Source organism: Heliangelus exortis, chromosome 2, assembly GCF_036169615.1.
Source record: "Heliangelus exortis chromosome 2, bHelExo1.hap1, whole genome shotgun sequence".
Lineage (NCBI taxonomy): Eukaryota > Metazoa > Chordata > Aves > Apodiformes > Trochilidae > Heliangelus > Heliangelus exortis.
The window spans coordinates 113,497,907-113,515,788 of record NC_092423.1 but is presented as its reverse complement, the minus strand read 5'-3'; the positions used below and the strand labels follow the sequence as shown (position 1 = coordinate 113,515,788).

Genomic DNA, 17,882 nt, shown 5'->3' with positions numbered 1-17,882 from the left:
CAATGAGGTCTCCCCTCAGCCTCCTCTTCTTCACACTGAACAGCCCCAGTTCCCTCAGGCTCTCCTCATAAGCCCTGTTCTCCAGACTCCTAATCAGCTTGGCTGCCCTTCTCTGTACCCTCCCCAGCAGCTCAATGTCCTTCTTATACTGCAGTGCCCAAAATTGCACACCGTGCTCAACCTGCAGCCTCACTAAGGCAGAGTACAGGGGCAGGATCACCTCCCTTGTCCTGCAGCACACAGTGTTTCTCAGGCAGGCCAGGATGGTGTTGGCCTTCTTGGCCACCTGGGCACACTGCTGGCTCATGTTCACCCAGCTGCCAGTCAACACCCCCAGGTCCCTCTCTGCTGGGCAGCTCTCCAGCCACTCCTCCCCAAGCCTGTAGTGCTGCTGGGGCTGTTGTGGTCAAAGTGCAGGACCTGGCATTTGGCTGTAATGAGGGAGTCTATAAATTTGTGCTATTGTAATGAACAGCAAAGAGGCAAGAGATGATCTCTGTTCTCTCAACAGCTGCTCTGGGTTGTTTTTGCAACTAAATCTGTCTTTAAACTATAATTTTTCAATTTTCTTTGTTTGTTTGCGTTATGTCATTCATTCTTCATTAGTTGAACCTGTTTTGCCCTCTAGTCTTTGTTTTCCCTTTCTAGTCCTTCTGATTTGCATCCATGTGCAAGATTTATTAAGTGTCATACAAATATATTACTTACATTGCCAGCACAGTGAAAAAGAATCAAAAGGGCTGTTTGGAAGACTTTTCACTTTATTTTCTCCTAAGTCAAGATTCATTCATACTTAATACGTTGCTGACAGTTAAACATTAAGATCCACTTCACAAAAGTGTAGCTATGTTTCTGCTATATTAAAACAAGAAATATAGTTTGACTTCAGTCGTTGCCAGTTCCAGATGCTTCGCTGAGTGCAGGAATCTGGTTGTACATTTTATCTTTCATGTCTTGCATCAATTGTTTCAGATCAGTTACAAAATATTGAGCTGTTGCCTTTACAAAAGACAGATACCCAGAGAACTGCTCACAAAAGCTTTTTACTTTGTTGGCTGTAAGCAATCCTTGCAGATTATCCACCAGGACTCCTGAGAGGCAGGTTTTCCCTTTTGAAGGAAAATGATGCTCTGGGTGAAATGTTACTAGGCTTTTATCAAAAATGCTACTGAGTATCTTGTGTCCATTTACTCCATCTCCCTTTGCTTCCTGAAGCATGCTTTCCCTGTGGATTGCTGTTACTTCAGCTCAGATACATAATACTGAAGGTCATCTAGTTTCCCATGTCTTCTTTCCTTCCATTCTAAATTAAACCAATTGTATCCAGTGATCGATGTCATCTTGTAGTCTTTTTGATCACATTTTATTTTGGGTTGTTTTGGGGTTTGTTTGGTTTTTTTTGAAGTCTATCCTGACAAATTACAAAACCCTACAGGAATGTGTTAAACCAGTTTTATATTGCATTCAGAGGACATAAAGGAATCCCACCACCTTTGCTAAATATGAGTTATGTGTAAGAACTGGTACTAGTTGATCCATTCACGTGCTTATAATAAACTTAAGTCAAAACCAGAAACAGATACTATGAAGTAACATTTAAGAAAGCTGGGAAAGCTTTGTTGAGGGGAAAAAAAGAGTTTGCCATGTATGCTAGGTGATGTGCTAGAGAGGATTTTATAGTTAAAATGGGTTGTGATTGGATTTGGAATCTTTTCAGCTGAAAACTTGGTAGAGGAGAATGGTAACTTCTATAGCCTGAAGATTTGATGGGCTGGTATCTTTTGTCAAAAAGATACACAGTGGTTGCTTAAATGTAACATGTCATTTTTTAGTTCTATATGTACATCTGCTTACCTAATACTAAAGAAAGAGAAGATGCAAGTTCTGCTCTTACTAATGTTTGCATTATGTTATTCTATTAACTTCAAAGCTATTATGTTGCATTGTATTAAATAGCAGACTAAATACTTCTCAAAGAGCTTACCAGAGGGAAGTCTTTGTAGTAAATTCACGTGTGGTTTTAGGGTACAACAGAACACTTATTCCAATTGGATGTTCCTGGGAAACTAGGAGATGTTGTGCAAACTCTGCATCAGGTATGTGGTTATTTGATATCTTTACACAATTCATCATAATTTTTTATATTTAATGGAGAGCTTTCATTAAATATTTACTCTCAAAATGAAATTCTTGAAGTAACTATTTTTAAAATATAGCATTTGAACACAGCAGTTAGTTCTGACATCTGTTTTAAGATACCCATATTAGCTTTTATCATGTAGGGTCGTAGTACATAGACAAAGTAATAACATGACAGTAGCAATGAACAAACATGTCCTGCATTAAGAAGAAAAAATAATAGCTCTTTTAGTATTCTGTCACCAAGAATGCTAAAGCCCTCCCGGTTTCTATTGAGTTCTGAGCTGCGTGGGAGATCTCTGTGCTACTTCACTTAAAGCTCATTGTTCTTTAGCTTTACAGGGCGTCTTGTCTAGATAAAATGGGAGATCAAGCTGCCATGGTAATTATCTGATTATTTCTGACATCAGAGTTTAATAATGAAATTCTGATATTACTGTTTAATAATGAAGTTCAAATTGCACTTGAATCATAGACTATATTAACTTTTTTTCTCCCCCATGTTAGATAACTGCTATATTGCAGTCACGCTTGGCGAGAACTTCATTTGATAAAAACAGGTATCTTTCTAATCAGTTTCTACTGGGAAATTATTTTCAGCTTGTTGGTTGTTTAGTCAGCTGCATCAGTACTTAGTAGGTGCTTTTTGGGGCAGCATAAGCTCTGTAATTCCGAGAGTTATCTTAGTTGTATTCTGAATCACCCAAAATGAAGCATGGCAAATTCTGTGTTGTGAAGATGAACATGTTACTTTTTTGTCTTGCTCCAAACTGTTTTGTTTGTTTGTGAATTTGTTGCAAAAAGTAAGGTCTGTATAGAAAAATTAACTGGCTTACTGCCCAGACTGGTGCAGAACATAGCAGGTTTCCTTTCTGGACTGTCTGTTAAACTGAAGGTCTCAACGAAGAACTTTCTTCATGTCTAAAAGAGGCTAAAATGAGGTCCCATGTCTAAAATGAGGTCCCAGTTGTGATGTCCCAAGATTGCAATCTAGCCTAAAACGTTTTTAAAGAATTTAAGGGTAGCTCTACCTAAGAAAGAGCTGGAGGTAAACTTACTCCCTTTCTTCACTTGTAGATTTCAAAGCATTTCTGAAACGCTGCATATGGAATGTAAAGCAGAAATGGTGACACCACTGGTGACTAATCCAGGGCATGTGTGTGTTACTGATGCTAACTTATACTTCCAACCTCTTAATGGATACCCTGTAAGTGCCTCATAGTTGGTCTTGCATAAGATGTGAGCACGCTGCCCCTCTGGTGGACGGGTTTCATTTTCTGTGTAACTTCTCTTCAGTGCACATGTAGCAGCACATCTCCAAGACTCCATTTTCAGTTACAATCCAAAGCTCAGTTTTCCTTTGATCTGTGCTGCTCCATGGCATTCGGTGCATCTCTTGCTTCTGAGCCTTTGTTCTGCGCTAACTCGCTTTGAAGATGACCCCTTGCTGCCAAAGCACAAAGTGTTATTTGCTCATCCTCTATTAATATTTGAAGATCTATTTCTTGTAACGTTTAACTTAAGATTAAGAAATTTATATTACTCTGTGATGCTGTTCCAACCTAAGTGAGAGCTTTAGGTACTTTTAGTTTACATTGAAAGATCTTAAACAGGTGTTCTGTTAAACCGATCATTTCTTTCTCTAGAGGCAAAACTGTGTGCATGCCACAGACTGCTTTAGAACTTTGCCACAGAAATTGCAGCTACAGTCTTAGAGGGTCACTAGGGTGCAAAGTACGTCCTGACAACGAAAATGTTTTTCACGGCTGAGCGTGCAAAACGCCATTCGATTTCGGCCCACCAGATGGCACCATTGGCAAGCAGTTTGCCGAGCATCCCAATGGATTCATTGGTTTTAATATGGGTTCTTCTGTTCTGACCCTCTCTTGCATGATTGCTACAGCTGGCGGCAGACTCGGGTGATAATATACTATTCTTTATTATATTCTTGAACTGCTTTCCTGCTCGGAAAAAAAAAAAATAATGACAGCAAAGACCAAGCTGCTTCTTTTTAACACAACTGCTTACCACCACTGGTAAAATGACATGGATGGATATTGTTTTCATATTATTAGTATGCCTAATCAAGAGAAGCTTCAGATTTACCAGGGAAGTTAATGTAGAGGAATATATACCTTATAAAATATCTCTATCTTTTCTTTGCCTTCCCTCACTCCCCACAGAAACCAGTAGTACAAATAACGCTGCAAAACGTGCGTCGCATCTATAAAAGAAGACATGGGCTAATGCCACTGGTAAGATCAAATGGAGTTTTTTTGGTGTCTTGCTATATATATTGTTTCTTGAAATGACTGGCTGAATCTGCATACATTGTTGGGTAAAAAACTACATGGTTTTGAAAACTCTGGATTAAGTAGTAAACAGCACTCAAAAGATCCTTTCTCTTTTTAAAGTGTTTTAGTTCCCAGTGTTGGCAAAAAGATGAAAATGTGAAGAGTGAACCCTGTCAGGGATGAGAAATTTCTTTCATAAACACAGTGTAGGGGAAGGGAGAAGGGAGTACCTCCAGGGAGCAATTCATTCTGTTTATTTCAAACACCTATCTTGGGACAGAATGAATTGCTTTTTCACAGTGTATTTTCTTTCTGGATTGATTCATGGAGGGAGCTTGATCACTGTTTCAAATTAAGACCAGTGTGGAGTGATGGGGCCTGGCATGACTGAGGGATGATAAGAGTGCTGCAGTGGAACCTCAGTTGCATGTTTTCAGTGTTTACACTGAAATTTCAGTCTTGAGCAAAATTTCTGTCTCAAAACACGTTTAAGCTAAGTAGATGTTTAGCTCTTTGCTTCACTCCATTCACTTAACACAAAAAATTGTATTACCTGTGCTTAACCAATCCAGACAGAGCCAATCTTTGGACAATTACAAAGCCATTTGCTCACTTGGGTGTAAAATGAATGCTTTTATGATTGGAAATGGGAAAAATGTTAGACTTTGTGGGAAAAACTGTTGCCTAGTTTAGAGTCCTAAGTTTTAGATACTAGTAACCAGAATATTCTGATAAAAAAATAATATTGTAGCTCTTCAGTAATTGCTGTCATTTATGTTTTCCTCTCCTTTAACTTCTAAGGGACTTGAAGTATTTTGCACAGAAAATGATCTATGTTCTGACATCTACTTGAAATTCTACAACTATCAAGACAGAGATGAGCTCTATTTCCTTATTGCAACATATATAGGTTTGCACTCTTTATTTATTTATTTAGTCTGTAGTATCTTGTGAGGCGAAATTTATCTGGGTTTTGTTCTCTAGATTTATGGGAAGAATGGGAAGAAAAAAAAGAAATACTAATCCTAAAAATTTTTCATAGAAGTAAGTGAAGTTCAGAAGGAATGTTGCAAAGTTACATATATTCTGGTTTTATACTTGAAAAGCAAAAGGTGAAAGCCGAGATAGAACTAATTTCACCTTAATGATGCTTTTGATGTGCAACTGAATATGCATATGTAAAAAAAAAAAAAAAAAAAAGGCAAGCAATCAAAAATAAGTCTGAAAACAAACAAACAATTAAAAAGACAAACAACACACCAACAAAAAACTAAATGTGAAACACTTAATCTTTGAAGCAAGGGGAAAATAAGATCCACTCAGCTAAAGGTAACAAAGAAGCCTCTTTAGTTTAATTTTAGGATGGAAGGGCAGAATGAAATCAAGGTCATTTTGGAGCATAACTTTGTGTTATAGCACATAAGCATCGTACCTTTGTGTTATAGCTGTTAAGTAGAGGGTAGTGCAGATAAATGTCTTGAGCCTTTGCCTCATGTTTCAAACAGAGGCTTCAGGTACTCAATTCTGACTTTTTTGAGTGGTGGTAAAGTTTTATTTTCCTCTCATCACTCTGTTTCCGTGGTTCTGAAACTGAATCCTATTTACATACATATGGGACTTCTTTCTAGTAGTCTTTGTCAGTCAGTATCCTTAGTTGTCCACCAAAAATATATTTTTTTTTTTCTTAACTCTAGCAGAACTGCTTCTAGAAATTTGAAATCATAGACCCAGCCTGATTTCCAAGTGAGCTGTTCATGGTCTGCAAAGAGTTTTCTACACCTCCATAAATGTTCAAGTTATTTCCTATCCATTGTTTCTGTGTTTGCTGTCGGGACTCTTTCTACATGTCTGTTTGTTTTTTGGTTTTTTTTAATGCAATTTAGGCGTGTTTGAACACATCTTTTAAAAATGTATAAAGTATGATACCTTCCATAATGTTAATCACAGTATATTTTGGAGGAAGTGGAACACCAAACCTTAACATTCTTAATGTTTTCTTTTATTTTAGAAAATCATATAACAGAACACACAGCTGAAAGTTATATGTTGCAATGGCAGCGAGGACATATAACAAATTACCAGTATCTTCTTCATCTCAACAATCTGGCTGATAGAAGCTGCAATGATCTCTCCCAGTATCCTGTATTTCCCTGGATCATAGCAGACTACTCTAGTTCAGTCTTGGGTATGTGTATACAAAAAGATGTCTTAATGCATCATGTCCAACCTGAAATGTTTCAGGGCAAGGTTTTTACCCTGCATAAAGTTCATGGTACATCGAAGTGCACCTGGCATTAATGATACTGGATGTTTTCTTGTGCACTTACCCCTCCTCTGGACTTTAGTGGACAAAACACCTCACCTTTTTCTGGTAAATAACTTACTCTTCACATATTGATTATGTACCAATTATCTGCCTGGTCATTTGGAAAATGAGCAGTACAGAGCTGAGCAAGTTAGGTGCATTGAAATATGTTGAATCCAGGTGCTCTTTTCCAGTTCTTAGCATTGCAACTTGAGCAGAAGAGGCTAACAAAGCTTGTGCCTGTATTTTATTAAGGGTCTTAGTGCAGTTTGTGTTGAAAGTTTGTCCTTTTGAGGATTGTGTCTCTCTACAAGGAGTGGAGTAGGGGAGTCCTACAGTGTTCATCAGCCAATGATGAACACTGAGTCCCACTAAAATGCCTCCATCTGACTTTTAGGTGGGACTTAGAGTAATTAATGAACAGAAAGAAGGCAATACCAACTGCTTCTGTGCTTCAGATAGCAGGACCTGTATTGACTAGATGATGTTAGTTACAAAAGCTGTCACATTTGTGTAACTACTGGCTCTTAAGCAAGAGGTATGGCATTATGTCTGCTTGGAAGGAAGAAGACAAGTAGCCATTAAGACTTCAGTCGTTTGCAGTTGGGCAGCAGAGAAAAATCCTGGAGGGGTTCTGTGGTGGTTTTTGTTTGTATTGTTGCTGTATGGGAAATTTTTTCTTTTGTTTTTCACTGCTGATTAGGGTACATTCCTGTCAAGTAGAATGCATATAGTCTAACTATGATTTTTTTTTTTAGATCTGACAAAGCCTGAAACATTCCGTGACCTTAGTAAACCAATTGGTGCCCTGAATAAGGAAAGGCTGGATAGACTATTGGTATGTATATCTTGGCTCTTATGTGCTGCATTTGGGCCTTGTACGTATTTGCAATAAAAAGAACTTTGTCAAGCAAGTTTTGGGAATTATGTAGCTTTTAAACTATAAACCTTGTCAGAAGCAAGCTTACCTATAAACATAGCATATTTATTTTCAGCTTGATTTCATCCATATTGCTTTTATCAGTACTAGTTTAAAATTATTTGAATCTGTTTTCTCTCTCTTCCTACCATTTCATATGTGTATGTTTTTAAATGTTTTACTTCACTTTTGAAATAAGATCCCCAAATCCATGTAACTGCATTTGTATGGCAGGCACTAAGATACTGTAAACACATACGGAAATACAAAACTTCAAGACCAGTGGTTTTAAACGCATAATGTAAAATACATGTATGAGCTAAAGAAGAAAAAGTGGTAGAAAACTTAAGCGTTTCCATTTCAGAAAAATGCTTACTTTCAAGAAGAGCCCTTCAAAGGGAGGAAACCTGGGCACATGGAGATGAGAGCACCAACTTGAAATTTCCACATGCAGATAACTGTGCACAAACTTTTTCCAGTTTTTAAAGTTTGTTTTTCATAAGCAGTCAAGCACATACTTGAATTAGAAGGTCCTCAATTTCTTGGCTGCTAATGCTTTGTATGAAATCATTATCTCCTAGAGTAGTTAATTATTCCAAAATCATGTACAGAACATAACTATATTTAAAGTTTTGGAACCTTTATTGGTTCTTAATAAAGCATTAAAAAGAAAAAGTAACTGTATTATATTGACAAAAAAGTTAAATATTTTAAAATCATAAAGCTTCCTAAGGATGTGGAAGGTAAGAACATGATCAATATTACATTTTCAGTAACGATAAATAAAGTTTTCTTTCTAAGATCTGACTGTTTTCTCAAATAGTCTCATGTACATGTTACTGCAGTACAAGTAATCTTATTTACATAATGATAGATTTTAGGGATGAAGCCTAGGATCTTTGGACAGAAAGGAATCTTCCAGGTTGAATTAAATGAGTGTGTTCTTCCATACTCCAACTTCATACAAAGCACAAAAAGGAAGTATTTGTTTGCAGTCTTTTGAAGTTGAGTCACTGCAGTCATGTGTGAAAGTGAGAGAAGAAAAAAACCTGAAAACTTGGTAATTCTTGATGGTAAATATTAGCAACTCTTTTTCCCTAACTATTTAGCGATCAGATTCAAGCTGTGCAGTTATTACAACTTAGAGTTTGTTGTATTGTTAGAAAAAACAAATAAACAAACAAACAAGTGAGGGTGGTCTTAATCTATGCCTTTAAAAAAAAAAAATGAAGTGTGTATGTGTTCAATATTGAAGGAAAACAGGAGTGCTGATTTTAAACAGACATCTCTTTCTTCTTCACATGTTGCAGACACGTTATGAGGAAATGCCAGAGCCTAAGTTCATGTATGGGAGCCATTATTCATCTCCGGGTTATGTTTTGTTTTATCTTGTTAGAGTTGGTAAGACAGCTTTTATGTGCTCTCTGAGCAGATGGTTACCTCCAGTGAGGACAAGCTGTGGAACAAGCTGATGATTTTTTTCCTCTCTCCCTAGCTCCAGAATACATGCTCTGTTTGCAGAATGGAAAGTTTGATCATGCTGACAGAATGTTCAACAGGTTTGTTTACACATCTTTATAACTATGCTGGTTTTGTTTTAAAATATGCATCAAGGGAGTGCAAAGCCTTAAAAATTATTATTTTTTTTTTTGACGAATGTGTGATTAGTGTGTGTTATCTAGTCTTGCAGAAACCTGGAAAAACTGTTTGGATGGTGCAACAGATTTCAAAGAGGTAAATGGCTGGAAAATTATTCAAGTCCTTCTTGGTACCTGTACTAAGCTTTCCATTCTCAGATGTTTTCTGTTGATTTGAGAGTTTTGGGGTGGGGTGTGTTTGGGTGTTTTTTGGTTTGTTGTTTGTGTTTTATTTGGCAAGGTGGCTTTCAAGGCTGTTGGCTGTTTCATTAATCCTTCAACATTTTTAACTTTATTCTCTGCAACTCCATGGTTGTTTGTCTGTGTCTGGCTTCTGGCTTTTAGTGTAACAGAAGTGTCATTGTTAATATGTTACTGAAAAGTGGGAATTGTCAGAGTGGATTAAGGCTGAAAATACTCAATTTTATGTATTGTCTGCTGAAGTCTCATAAGGATTTGGCTGTATGACCACAGTGCATCTGGAGAGGTTAAACCACAGTAGTTTTATCTTTGTTTCTTGAGCCTTTATAGCAGTCATAACTTGTAGAATATGTTGAGAATGATTAATTGTCAAATAATGGATACTGTTAAATAATGTTTCTTTGATAAAGGAATTTAATATAGTGATACTTCTTTAAAATAAAAAAAATCTATAGTTAATGGTAATGGAATTAAGGTTGGTTAGCTGTGATGGTCTTTTAATAACTGACTTCTGAAACTTTTGTCATCATTGTAGTTTTATTCTAGATTTTTGTCTTGACTGATTAAATGAGACCATAGCTATGCAAATTAGAGTTCTGAAGATATTCTTAGTATTTAACATTATATGTTAAAAATATTTATGTCACTCCAAATTTAGCTCAGAAATTTGCCTCATGGGGAGCCAAGAAGCTTAAAAGTAGTTGGAAAGATAGTGGGAGCAAGCTTCCAGTGCCTCTTTACTGACAAAGAAAGCCTGTAAAAAAACTGCTACCCAACTTTAGGGCTTGACATATGAAGTTTTATAACTTTCAGTTTTTCTTGTCTTCCAGTTGATTCCAGAATTTTATGAAAATGATTCTAGTTTTCTAGTGAACAGTTTGAAGTTGGACTTGGGAAAAAGGCAGGGTGGAAAGATGGTTGAAGATGTAGAGCTTCCTCCTTGGGCATCAGGTAATAGTAGTCAAACTACTTGCATTATGAATAATTCAAGATTATCTAGACTCCTGGGATAGTGGTTCTTCTCTCAAAAATATCCATTCTGTTTTCTTCTGTAGGAATTTTTGCTTTACAACATTGGCATAATTAATTGTTGCATTTCATTTTTACAGCAAATTTGAGACTTGGTGTGGAGTTTTGGGGTCATGAGTTTTTTTGTTTGCTTGTTTATTTGCTTTTTCAAGAAAGAAGAGGGACAGAGATGGAGACCAATACTGTCTCCAGTATTGGGATATCTTAAAGATACCTTCTTTAATTAACTTTTCTCTTGCTAGGTCCTGATGACTTTCTTCAGAAGAGCCAAGAGGCTTTAGAAAGTCAGTATGTATCAGAACATCTTCATGAATGGATTGACTTAATCTTTGGCTACAAACAGAAAGGAAGTGAAGCAGTTGCAGCTCACAATGGTAAATACACACTTTACATAAAAATAAATTTAAAAAAAAATTAAATAAAGATGCTTTAGTTAAGCAGAAATGGCAAATTACAGTGTATCTGTAATGCCTGATTATGCAATTGTGATTTTTAGGGCTTGTTTTTGTATTGGGGGGTGTCAGGGATGGGCAGGTATTTAATGAAGCCTAAATAAGTCATCCTTCTGTTATGAAAGGACTGATTTCTTCTGAAACTTTTGTTGAGTCTCTTAGAAATCCAAAATTTCTTTCAGGTAAGAAACACAGGATTAAAATTCAAGATTTCAAACTCCCTAGCCTGATGAAATAGCTTATTTGCATAAAAATAACCAAGTCTAGTAAAAACAGAACATTTTTTATAATGGGTATGAAAGAAATATATCAGACTTGTATATCAATGTTGTACAAAATTTTTTTTCCAGTGTTTCACCCATTAACTTACGAAGGAGGAGTAGATTTAAACAGGTAAATAAAGAGAATCAGAGTCTTTTTGTTAAAACAATTAGCTAAATTTCTCAGTATCTCTTCAGGTTCTCTGCTGGCTATAAAAGTGCTTTATGTCAACAGTGTGGCTCTTCTATTTTGTAGTCCCAAATATGCAGAGAAACATTAATTTTTTCGCATGCATTAAAAATTGTTACTTCCATACTTCTTCCACCTGGCTTTGTGAAATTACTGTTGGTTTTTGTTTGTTTTTTTCTAATTGAGTATGCTGTCATTGTACATGAACAAAAAAAATGAAGCTGTCATATGAATGTCCACCACATCTGTAGTAAGACACTTCTGAAAGAATTTGTCATGACTTACAGTGGTGCAGTAACTACATATGCAGGTCCATGCTTTCAGGGAAGGGGAGGAAAAATAAAGGTACTTGCCTACTTGGCTTACTTAAATATCTTGTTTTTGTAAAGTATTATGGACCCCAATGAAAAAGTAGCTCTGCTGACACAAATCTTGGAGTTTGGACAGACGCCAAAACAGTTGTTTACAATTCCTCATCCCCGAAGGATAATTCCGAAGCTGAAAAGCTTGTCTCGGACATTGAGTCACAGTGTTTCCATAACTGAGTCTCCAGGTAAATGTATAACATACATTTATGATTTTGAGAAATTCTGTATGTTTTTCTCACAGGGTCTCATTAAACAACTGTCTTGGACAGTTTTTCCTACAAGTCAACTCAAAATAAACCCATAAACTAACTGTTAAAGGAACAAAAAACTGTCAAGAACAGTTTAAAATTTGAAAAAAAGAGGTGCATTTTTGCCTTCTCTTCTAGTCATCTCCTCTGGGGCTGTTCAGTCTGCTTTTGAAGCTGTGGGATGGCTCTCATCCCTGGCCTTTCATGACACTTCAGAATCAAGCTGATATGAGAGCAACTTCAGTGATCATATCTGCAGGCATTCCAAATGATGTAAAGATTTGTTCAGTTTCTGAACAGGGATGTCTTTGGGATAATGGATTAGCTTGGTCTAAATAAACCCTAAGAGCTTGAATTAAGCATCTGAATTTTTTTCCTCTTCCGTGACTTGAATGAAAATCTGTAAAAGAGTTACTTTGGTTTCCCTACATACTGTGGGGACAATGTTGATTGAATAACTTCCTTCAAGGAAAGAACATGCAATGCCATCTCAGGCTTCTATGTGGAACTTAGATCAGTTTTATGAAAGTAAGATGCTGTGGTCCTCATCATCTCTATAGTGGTCTACTACATGAATCTTCAACCCAGGTATCACATGGATTTTCTCATTTGGTTGTCTTCAGTTCCTTTACCTTTTTTATGGCTTTCATTTTTAAGCAGAGAAGTGGAAATGAGGGCTGCTTAGCATGGCAACCTGTAGCATCCAAATGGCAAGAGTGGCTTTGAAAGCTGTATTGATAACATGCAGCTGACATGCAATTGTGTCAATGTGGGTGCACTTTTAATCCCTTGACTTTTGCAACAGTGCAGTGAAATGAAATAGTGACATTCCTAACAGAATGCAATAGAAAAATAATAGCACATGCTGCATTGCAGCAGCAGATGCCTTTCCTGGCACTTTTGTATTTGCAAAGCTCTTGACATCTCAGAGGAACATCAAAACATCACTGAAGAAAAGTTTTTAGTTGGGTTTTGTTGGGTTTTGTTTCTGGTTTGGTTTGTTGGATTTTTTTACTTTTGAAGTATATCCTGTAAAGTCTCCAGTTTAAAAGCTCTGGTTTGGGGAGAAGAATTTATATTTTTGACTGTGTAAGCCTACACATTTGGGAAGAGATTTGGAAAGGTAGTGATCTTGTCAATCTGCATTAGCCAAGAATTTCTATTCCGGGTGTTTGTTGTGATTTCTGTACTTTCATGTTATTTTTTGCAACTTCAGCTACCTAGTTACTTATAATTTATCTTTTTTTCTATTGTTTGTGATGAAACTTTGTGTCATTTTATTGCAGTCTCTCCCAATGAAGAATCATTTGAAGATTTAACAGAAGAAAGTATAACGCTTGCTTGGAACAATATTGCCAAACTAAAATTAGAGGAGAAATATAAAATTCACAAAGAGTAGGTACTATTCTTTTATTTTCACAGCCAAAATTGTTCCATTTAGTTGCAGAATAGAGGGGGGTGGGGTGCTTTGTGTCAATCTGAATGATGAATTAGAGTTTAAGTTAAATACTTTTTGTGAGACAGCTTATTGATTTGATTTCGTAAGATGACTTTGAGTATATGTTAACAATCAAGCAAATGTATTTGTCAGATTAAAGGATTTTTTTGTTGTTTGTTTCTTTGGTTTATACAGACCTCAAGCCAAATTAATTATCATTTTAGTACCTGAAGCAGATATTGATTACCCTTTTCTAAAGCTGTGATAGCAGCAGCCAAGTAAAGACTTCCCCCACAAGACCTAACAATTTTGTCATTCCATTTGATTTTAAAAGTTAAGCCACTGAAGTTCAGGTGCTGTACACCTTACACTACTTCTGTGTGAGCAGTATGCCAAGTCTCCAGTTACAGGTTTTTACTTAATCCAGTTACTGAACTACTGTTCTCATGGAATCCTAGGGAGCCATGAGTCAGCAAGGGTACTTCAGGTGAACTTGGAAAATGCCTAATAATGGACAGCAGCAACTCTATTTTAAAGAACAGTATTTGTTCTTTGGCACAATCCCTTGTCCTAGTGGATGGACGGATAGGAGGATGTCTTACTACCTTGAGTGCAACTACTTTCTTGGTAACTATAACCCAGTCTAAAAAAGAAACATTCTCTTGTCCAGAAAATAAATTAATATTTATAGTGAGAAAGGGTCTCTGTTGTCAGATTGTTAGGGTTAGGGAAATCCCCATTCTGAAAACAGACTCGAGTTTCAGATTCTTTTTCCATTTTCTTTTTTCCTGAAGACTACTGAGAGAAAAATAGAAGGTCTGTATAACTGAATTTTGGCTATGCAGAATGTTCTGTGATTCCCAACAACTAACTCCCTGACATAAGCTGTATGTCTAAATTTCTAGACTGTAGTGATTTTGCCAGTGTCAAATCTGAGGAGAAAAATGTGCAAGTTCTGATTCCTGACACTTGAGGTATTCACTATCTGCTTATAGGCAGGTTCCTGACCTATTGTAGCTAGTTCCAATTTGGAAAGATTGAATGTGAAACTCTCACATGTCGATTTTGATAAGGATGAAGTTCTTGCAGAACAATATGGGGAACCTGTACTGGTGTTTCACATATCTCAAGGTATATTTTTGTCTCTAGGCATATAAAACACCACTTTAGCACTTCTAATCTCTGTAAATGTCTTAGCTTTTACAGAGATCAAATAACAAATTTCAGCTCTAGTCAGTATACAGTATGGTGGTTAAGTTTCAAAACTACAAAATCACCTACAAGCTTGCTTGTGTTAAACAGGGCAATTACTGGAATAGCAGTCACTTGCAAGGGATCTTCTGTTTTCACTACATCTCAGGGTAAGTGTTATTGCAGAGGTATTTACTAGAACTTGCAGTATTACTGTTTTTGTGAACAAAATAGCATGAAACTCTGAAGTAGTTAAGATTAAACCCTGTGACTATTTCCACTGAGAGCAAAATGAAGACTAAATTATATGGGACATTTCTGGAATCACCAAGTTCTGGGTTTTTTTTACAGTGATAAGAGGAACAGCCCTAATCTTCTGCCAATTGCAAGGTTATGTTTTTTTGCTTCATGCTCAGTTCTAGCTTACTGTTTGAAGGAATTTCAGTATTCATATGTGAGAGCTACTTCTGTTTGGCTTATGGATTGTCACCTTTGCAAGTTACCTATTTCAGAAATTAAGTTAAATGTGCCCTGTAATAAAATAGCTTAGGTCCATGAATTTCTTAAGTTTCAGATCACTTTGACTCAAGTGTTTCAATGGTATCTATATCTAGGCTTGGGAAGGTGGTTAATTTCTCCCTTTAGATACCTGTGTTCTCTTAGAGTTGGGTGCTGGGAAGTCCATCTGTAGCTGGTGCAAAACAGACTAGTTCCAGACTCAAGTCAGAATATGGTTTCTCAAAGAGCATGAGAAACCTCTACCTACTTTTCATAGTAAGCTATTTGAATATTCAAACGGGAGCAAAATAGCTTCTATAATATAAAACAGTCTTTTTATCTCCATTTTATCCATTTTCCCCAGATTCAACTTTGAAGATGTTTTCCAGAGAATCAAAAACAATCCAGAGAAGTGTATCCTTTTCAAGCATGGTAAGTTGCTGTCAAAATGAGATCATTGGGAATCTTCTGAAAGCTACTCACAGAAATGGCTCTCGGCATACATCAATGCCTCCTGTCTTCCTCTGCTTACTCAATTGTATTGTGTGTGAATAATTTAGTGGAGTGAATTGAGACTGTCAGGCATCCAGCAAGAGTGCATTCTGCAAACATGAGAACAGCAGTAAATGCTTGTTGCACTTCTGTGGGAGTTTCATTCTGAGTTGTCCTGGTATCCAGGGAAGGACTTGCAGTAGATAATCTGCAATGAGCGGAGGAGTCTTCCTGAACAACCTTGAACTGCCATTGAGACTGGAATCACAAAGCTTAAATTCCACCCATCTCCTTACATCCAGCATTGCTGTGAGTCAGCTGGCAGGGGAGAGCCAAGTACAGGGAGTGGAATCTGTGAAGGGTGAATTTGAGCCATCCTTCCTTAATGAGCAAGGTCTGAACAACATTTTCCCCCTTCTTCTGAAACAGAACTTGGAAAGAGATTGTGTATTTAATTTTCTGTGCTAGAGCACTGGCCAGACCTGGTTCATAAAGATGCACTCCCAACTGCCATGGTTAGGGTCCTTTATTGAGGCAGGACAGTACAACATGTAAGCCTTCTCTGTATCCTCATCTCTAGGGGAAATAAAGGTGAAGGGGTTGCCCAGACAGCAGCCATATCATACTCCAGCAGGTCCCCAAGTAAGCTGCAGCATGAGCCTGCAGCCTGCCATGGCACATTCATGGTGGTGAATCTAGATACAACAATTCCTCATGCTTTAACCAAGTCAAACTTAAGGATGTTGCTTCTTGGCACTGTAAAAGGAGAGCTCTCTGCTGAATCCTAGGCCAGAAGTCAGTTTTCCATGAGGAGACTTTGTATGCTGGTTTTTCTATTCTTCTCTCTAGTTTTAGAGCTGTTCTGTTGCAGCAATGCTTGAAGCAGTAGTCTTATGACAGTCCTGTAGCTTACTGGTTTTTTAGAACAGATCTAAAACACCATCAGTAATGATCTAGTAGAAGCACTGGGCTGATACTTTTTATTTTCTTTTTCCTTGCTGAGTCCAGTAATTGAGCAGCTGTCTGTAAAGCATGTTTCTTTTTGGGAATAGTAGAAATTAGATAGTTACATTTATTGTTTGAAAGAGCCTAGCTGGTAAGTAGCTGTCATGGAGACCAAGTCAGCAAAGGAAGCCTTCATTTTTAGTTTCTGTTAGATGTTTTAATCTAGAATTAGCAGTAGCCTACATAGTGAAGAGCTGACCCAGTTTCTTCTTAGTGAGGAAATGGATACCATGTCCTTGAAATACCAGCATTTGAAAAAGAAAATCCATTAGTTCTGCATGTGTTTCAGAACTTAAGTGCTACTTTTATATTTACCAAGGATTAAGTAGTCTTGCTGTTCAGTGTCTAACCTGTAGGATTTTTTTGATCAGTGTACAGATAACAACTGCATGTTCTGTGTATAGAAGATTAAACTGCTTCTTGTTCTACAAAATCACATTAATACACTTCTGTTTGATTTGGGATAAGGAATTAAATGGTTTTGATTGGGGGTTTTTTCTTTATTTTTCTTACAGGCTTTGTCATCTTGTCTAATCTTACCAGGAGATACCACTGTCATAAGTTCTTCATGGGACAATCATATGTGTGTATTTACTTCCTACTGGCTTTTTTGAATTACATTGACTGCCTTGATCATTATGTCATTATCCTGATGGCTTTAGATAATGATACAAAATTCATTGTTAAAATGCAGTATCTATATCTCTTTTTTTCTTTTTTATTTCTGCTAGAAACTGTAGAAATGAAGTTACTTTCATGTGTTTAGAAAAAAAAAAAACAAACCATTTAAGTTTTCTGAATGCATAATGCTTTTATAACCTTTTTCTTTTAGATATTTTTATTCAATAGCATTTGGAAGACAGCAAGACATTCTCATGGGACATGATGATGCAGTCAGTAAGATCTGTTGGCGTGATGGCCGTCTGTACTCAGCATCTTGGGATTCCACTGTGAAGGTTTGTATATGAGTTTGTTATACTTCAATAACTATTTATAGCTAGCACTTTTCAATATTCAAGCATCCAAATGCTTTGGAAGGGATGTACCTGTTGTACTAGAATAATGACCTAGCCATTATCACAGTGTTTATTTCTTGAATATCTTCTTCATTTAGCTTTATCTCAATTCTGTTTCAAAGCTGAAGTGTTACTTCAAAGAAATTTCATTCATTCTCACATAGTCTGAACATGAGGGCTTTGGATGCAAGCAGTGTTTG

At 36.8% G+C, this 17,882-nt stretch overlaps 1 protein-coding gene across 1 annotated transcript in view; it reads left to right on the top strand.

The window, feature by feature from the left end:
• The window catches only part of NSMAF (neutral sphingomyelinase activation associated factor), a 37,833-nt gene that overhangs the window by 15,344 nt on the left and 4,607 nt on the right, over positions 1 to 17,882 (top strand). Inside the window, exons 7-26 of the mRNA XM_071737605.1 lie at positions 2,025 to 2,096; positions 2,474 to 2,521; positions 2,647 to 2,699; positions 3,217 to 3,346; positions 4,323 to 4,394; positions 5,235 to 5,343; positions 6,442 to 6,618; positions 7,497 to 7,576; positions 8,968 to 9,058; positions 9,153 to 9,216; positions 9,340 to 9,391; positions 10,326 to 10,446; positions 10,767 to 10,898; positions 11,327 to 11,369; positions 11,816 to 11,979; positions 13,329 to 13,437; positions 14,783 to 14,841; positions 15,534 to 15,601; positions 17,182 to 17,249; positions 17,499 to 17,622. Of these exons, the coding sequence (XP_071593706.1) occupies positions 2,025 to 2,096; positions 2,474 to 2,521; positions 2,647 to 2,699; positions 3,217 to 3,346; positions 4,323 to 4,394; positions 5,235 to 5,343; positions 6,442 to 6,618; positions 7,497 to 7,576; positions 8,968 to 9,058; positions 9,153 to 9,216; positions 9,340 to 9,391; positions 10,326 to 10,446; positions 10,767 to 10,898; positions 11,327 to 11,369; positions 11,816 to 11,979; positions 13,329 to 13,437; positions 14,783 to 14,841; positions 15,534 to 15,601; positions 17,182 to 17,249; positions 17,499 to 17,622 (1,836 nt within the window). The remainder of the gene's footprint in view (positions 1 to 2,024; positions 2,097 to 2,473; positions 2,522 to 2,646; positions 2,700 to 3,216; positions 3,347 to 4,322; positions 4,395 to 5,234; positions 5,344 to 6,441; positions 6,619 to 7,496; positions 7,577 to 8,967; positions 9,059 to 9,152; positions 9,217 to 9,339; positions 9,392 to 10,325; positions 10,447 to 10,766; positions 10,899 to 11,326; positions 11,370 to 11,815; positions 11,980 to 13,328; positions 13,438 to 14,782; positions 14,842 to 15,533; positions 15,602 to 17,181; positions 17,250 to 17,498; positions 17,623 to 17,882) is intronic.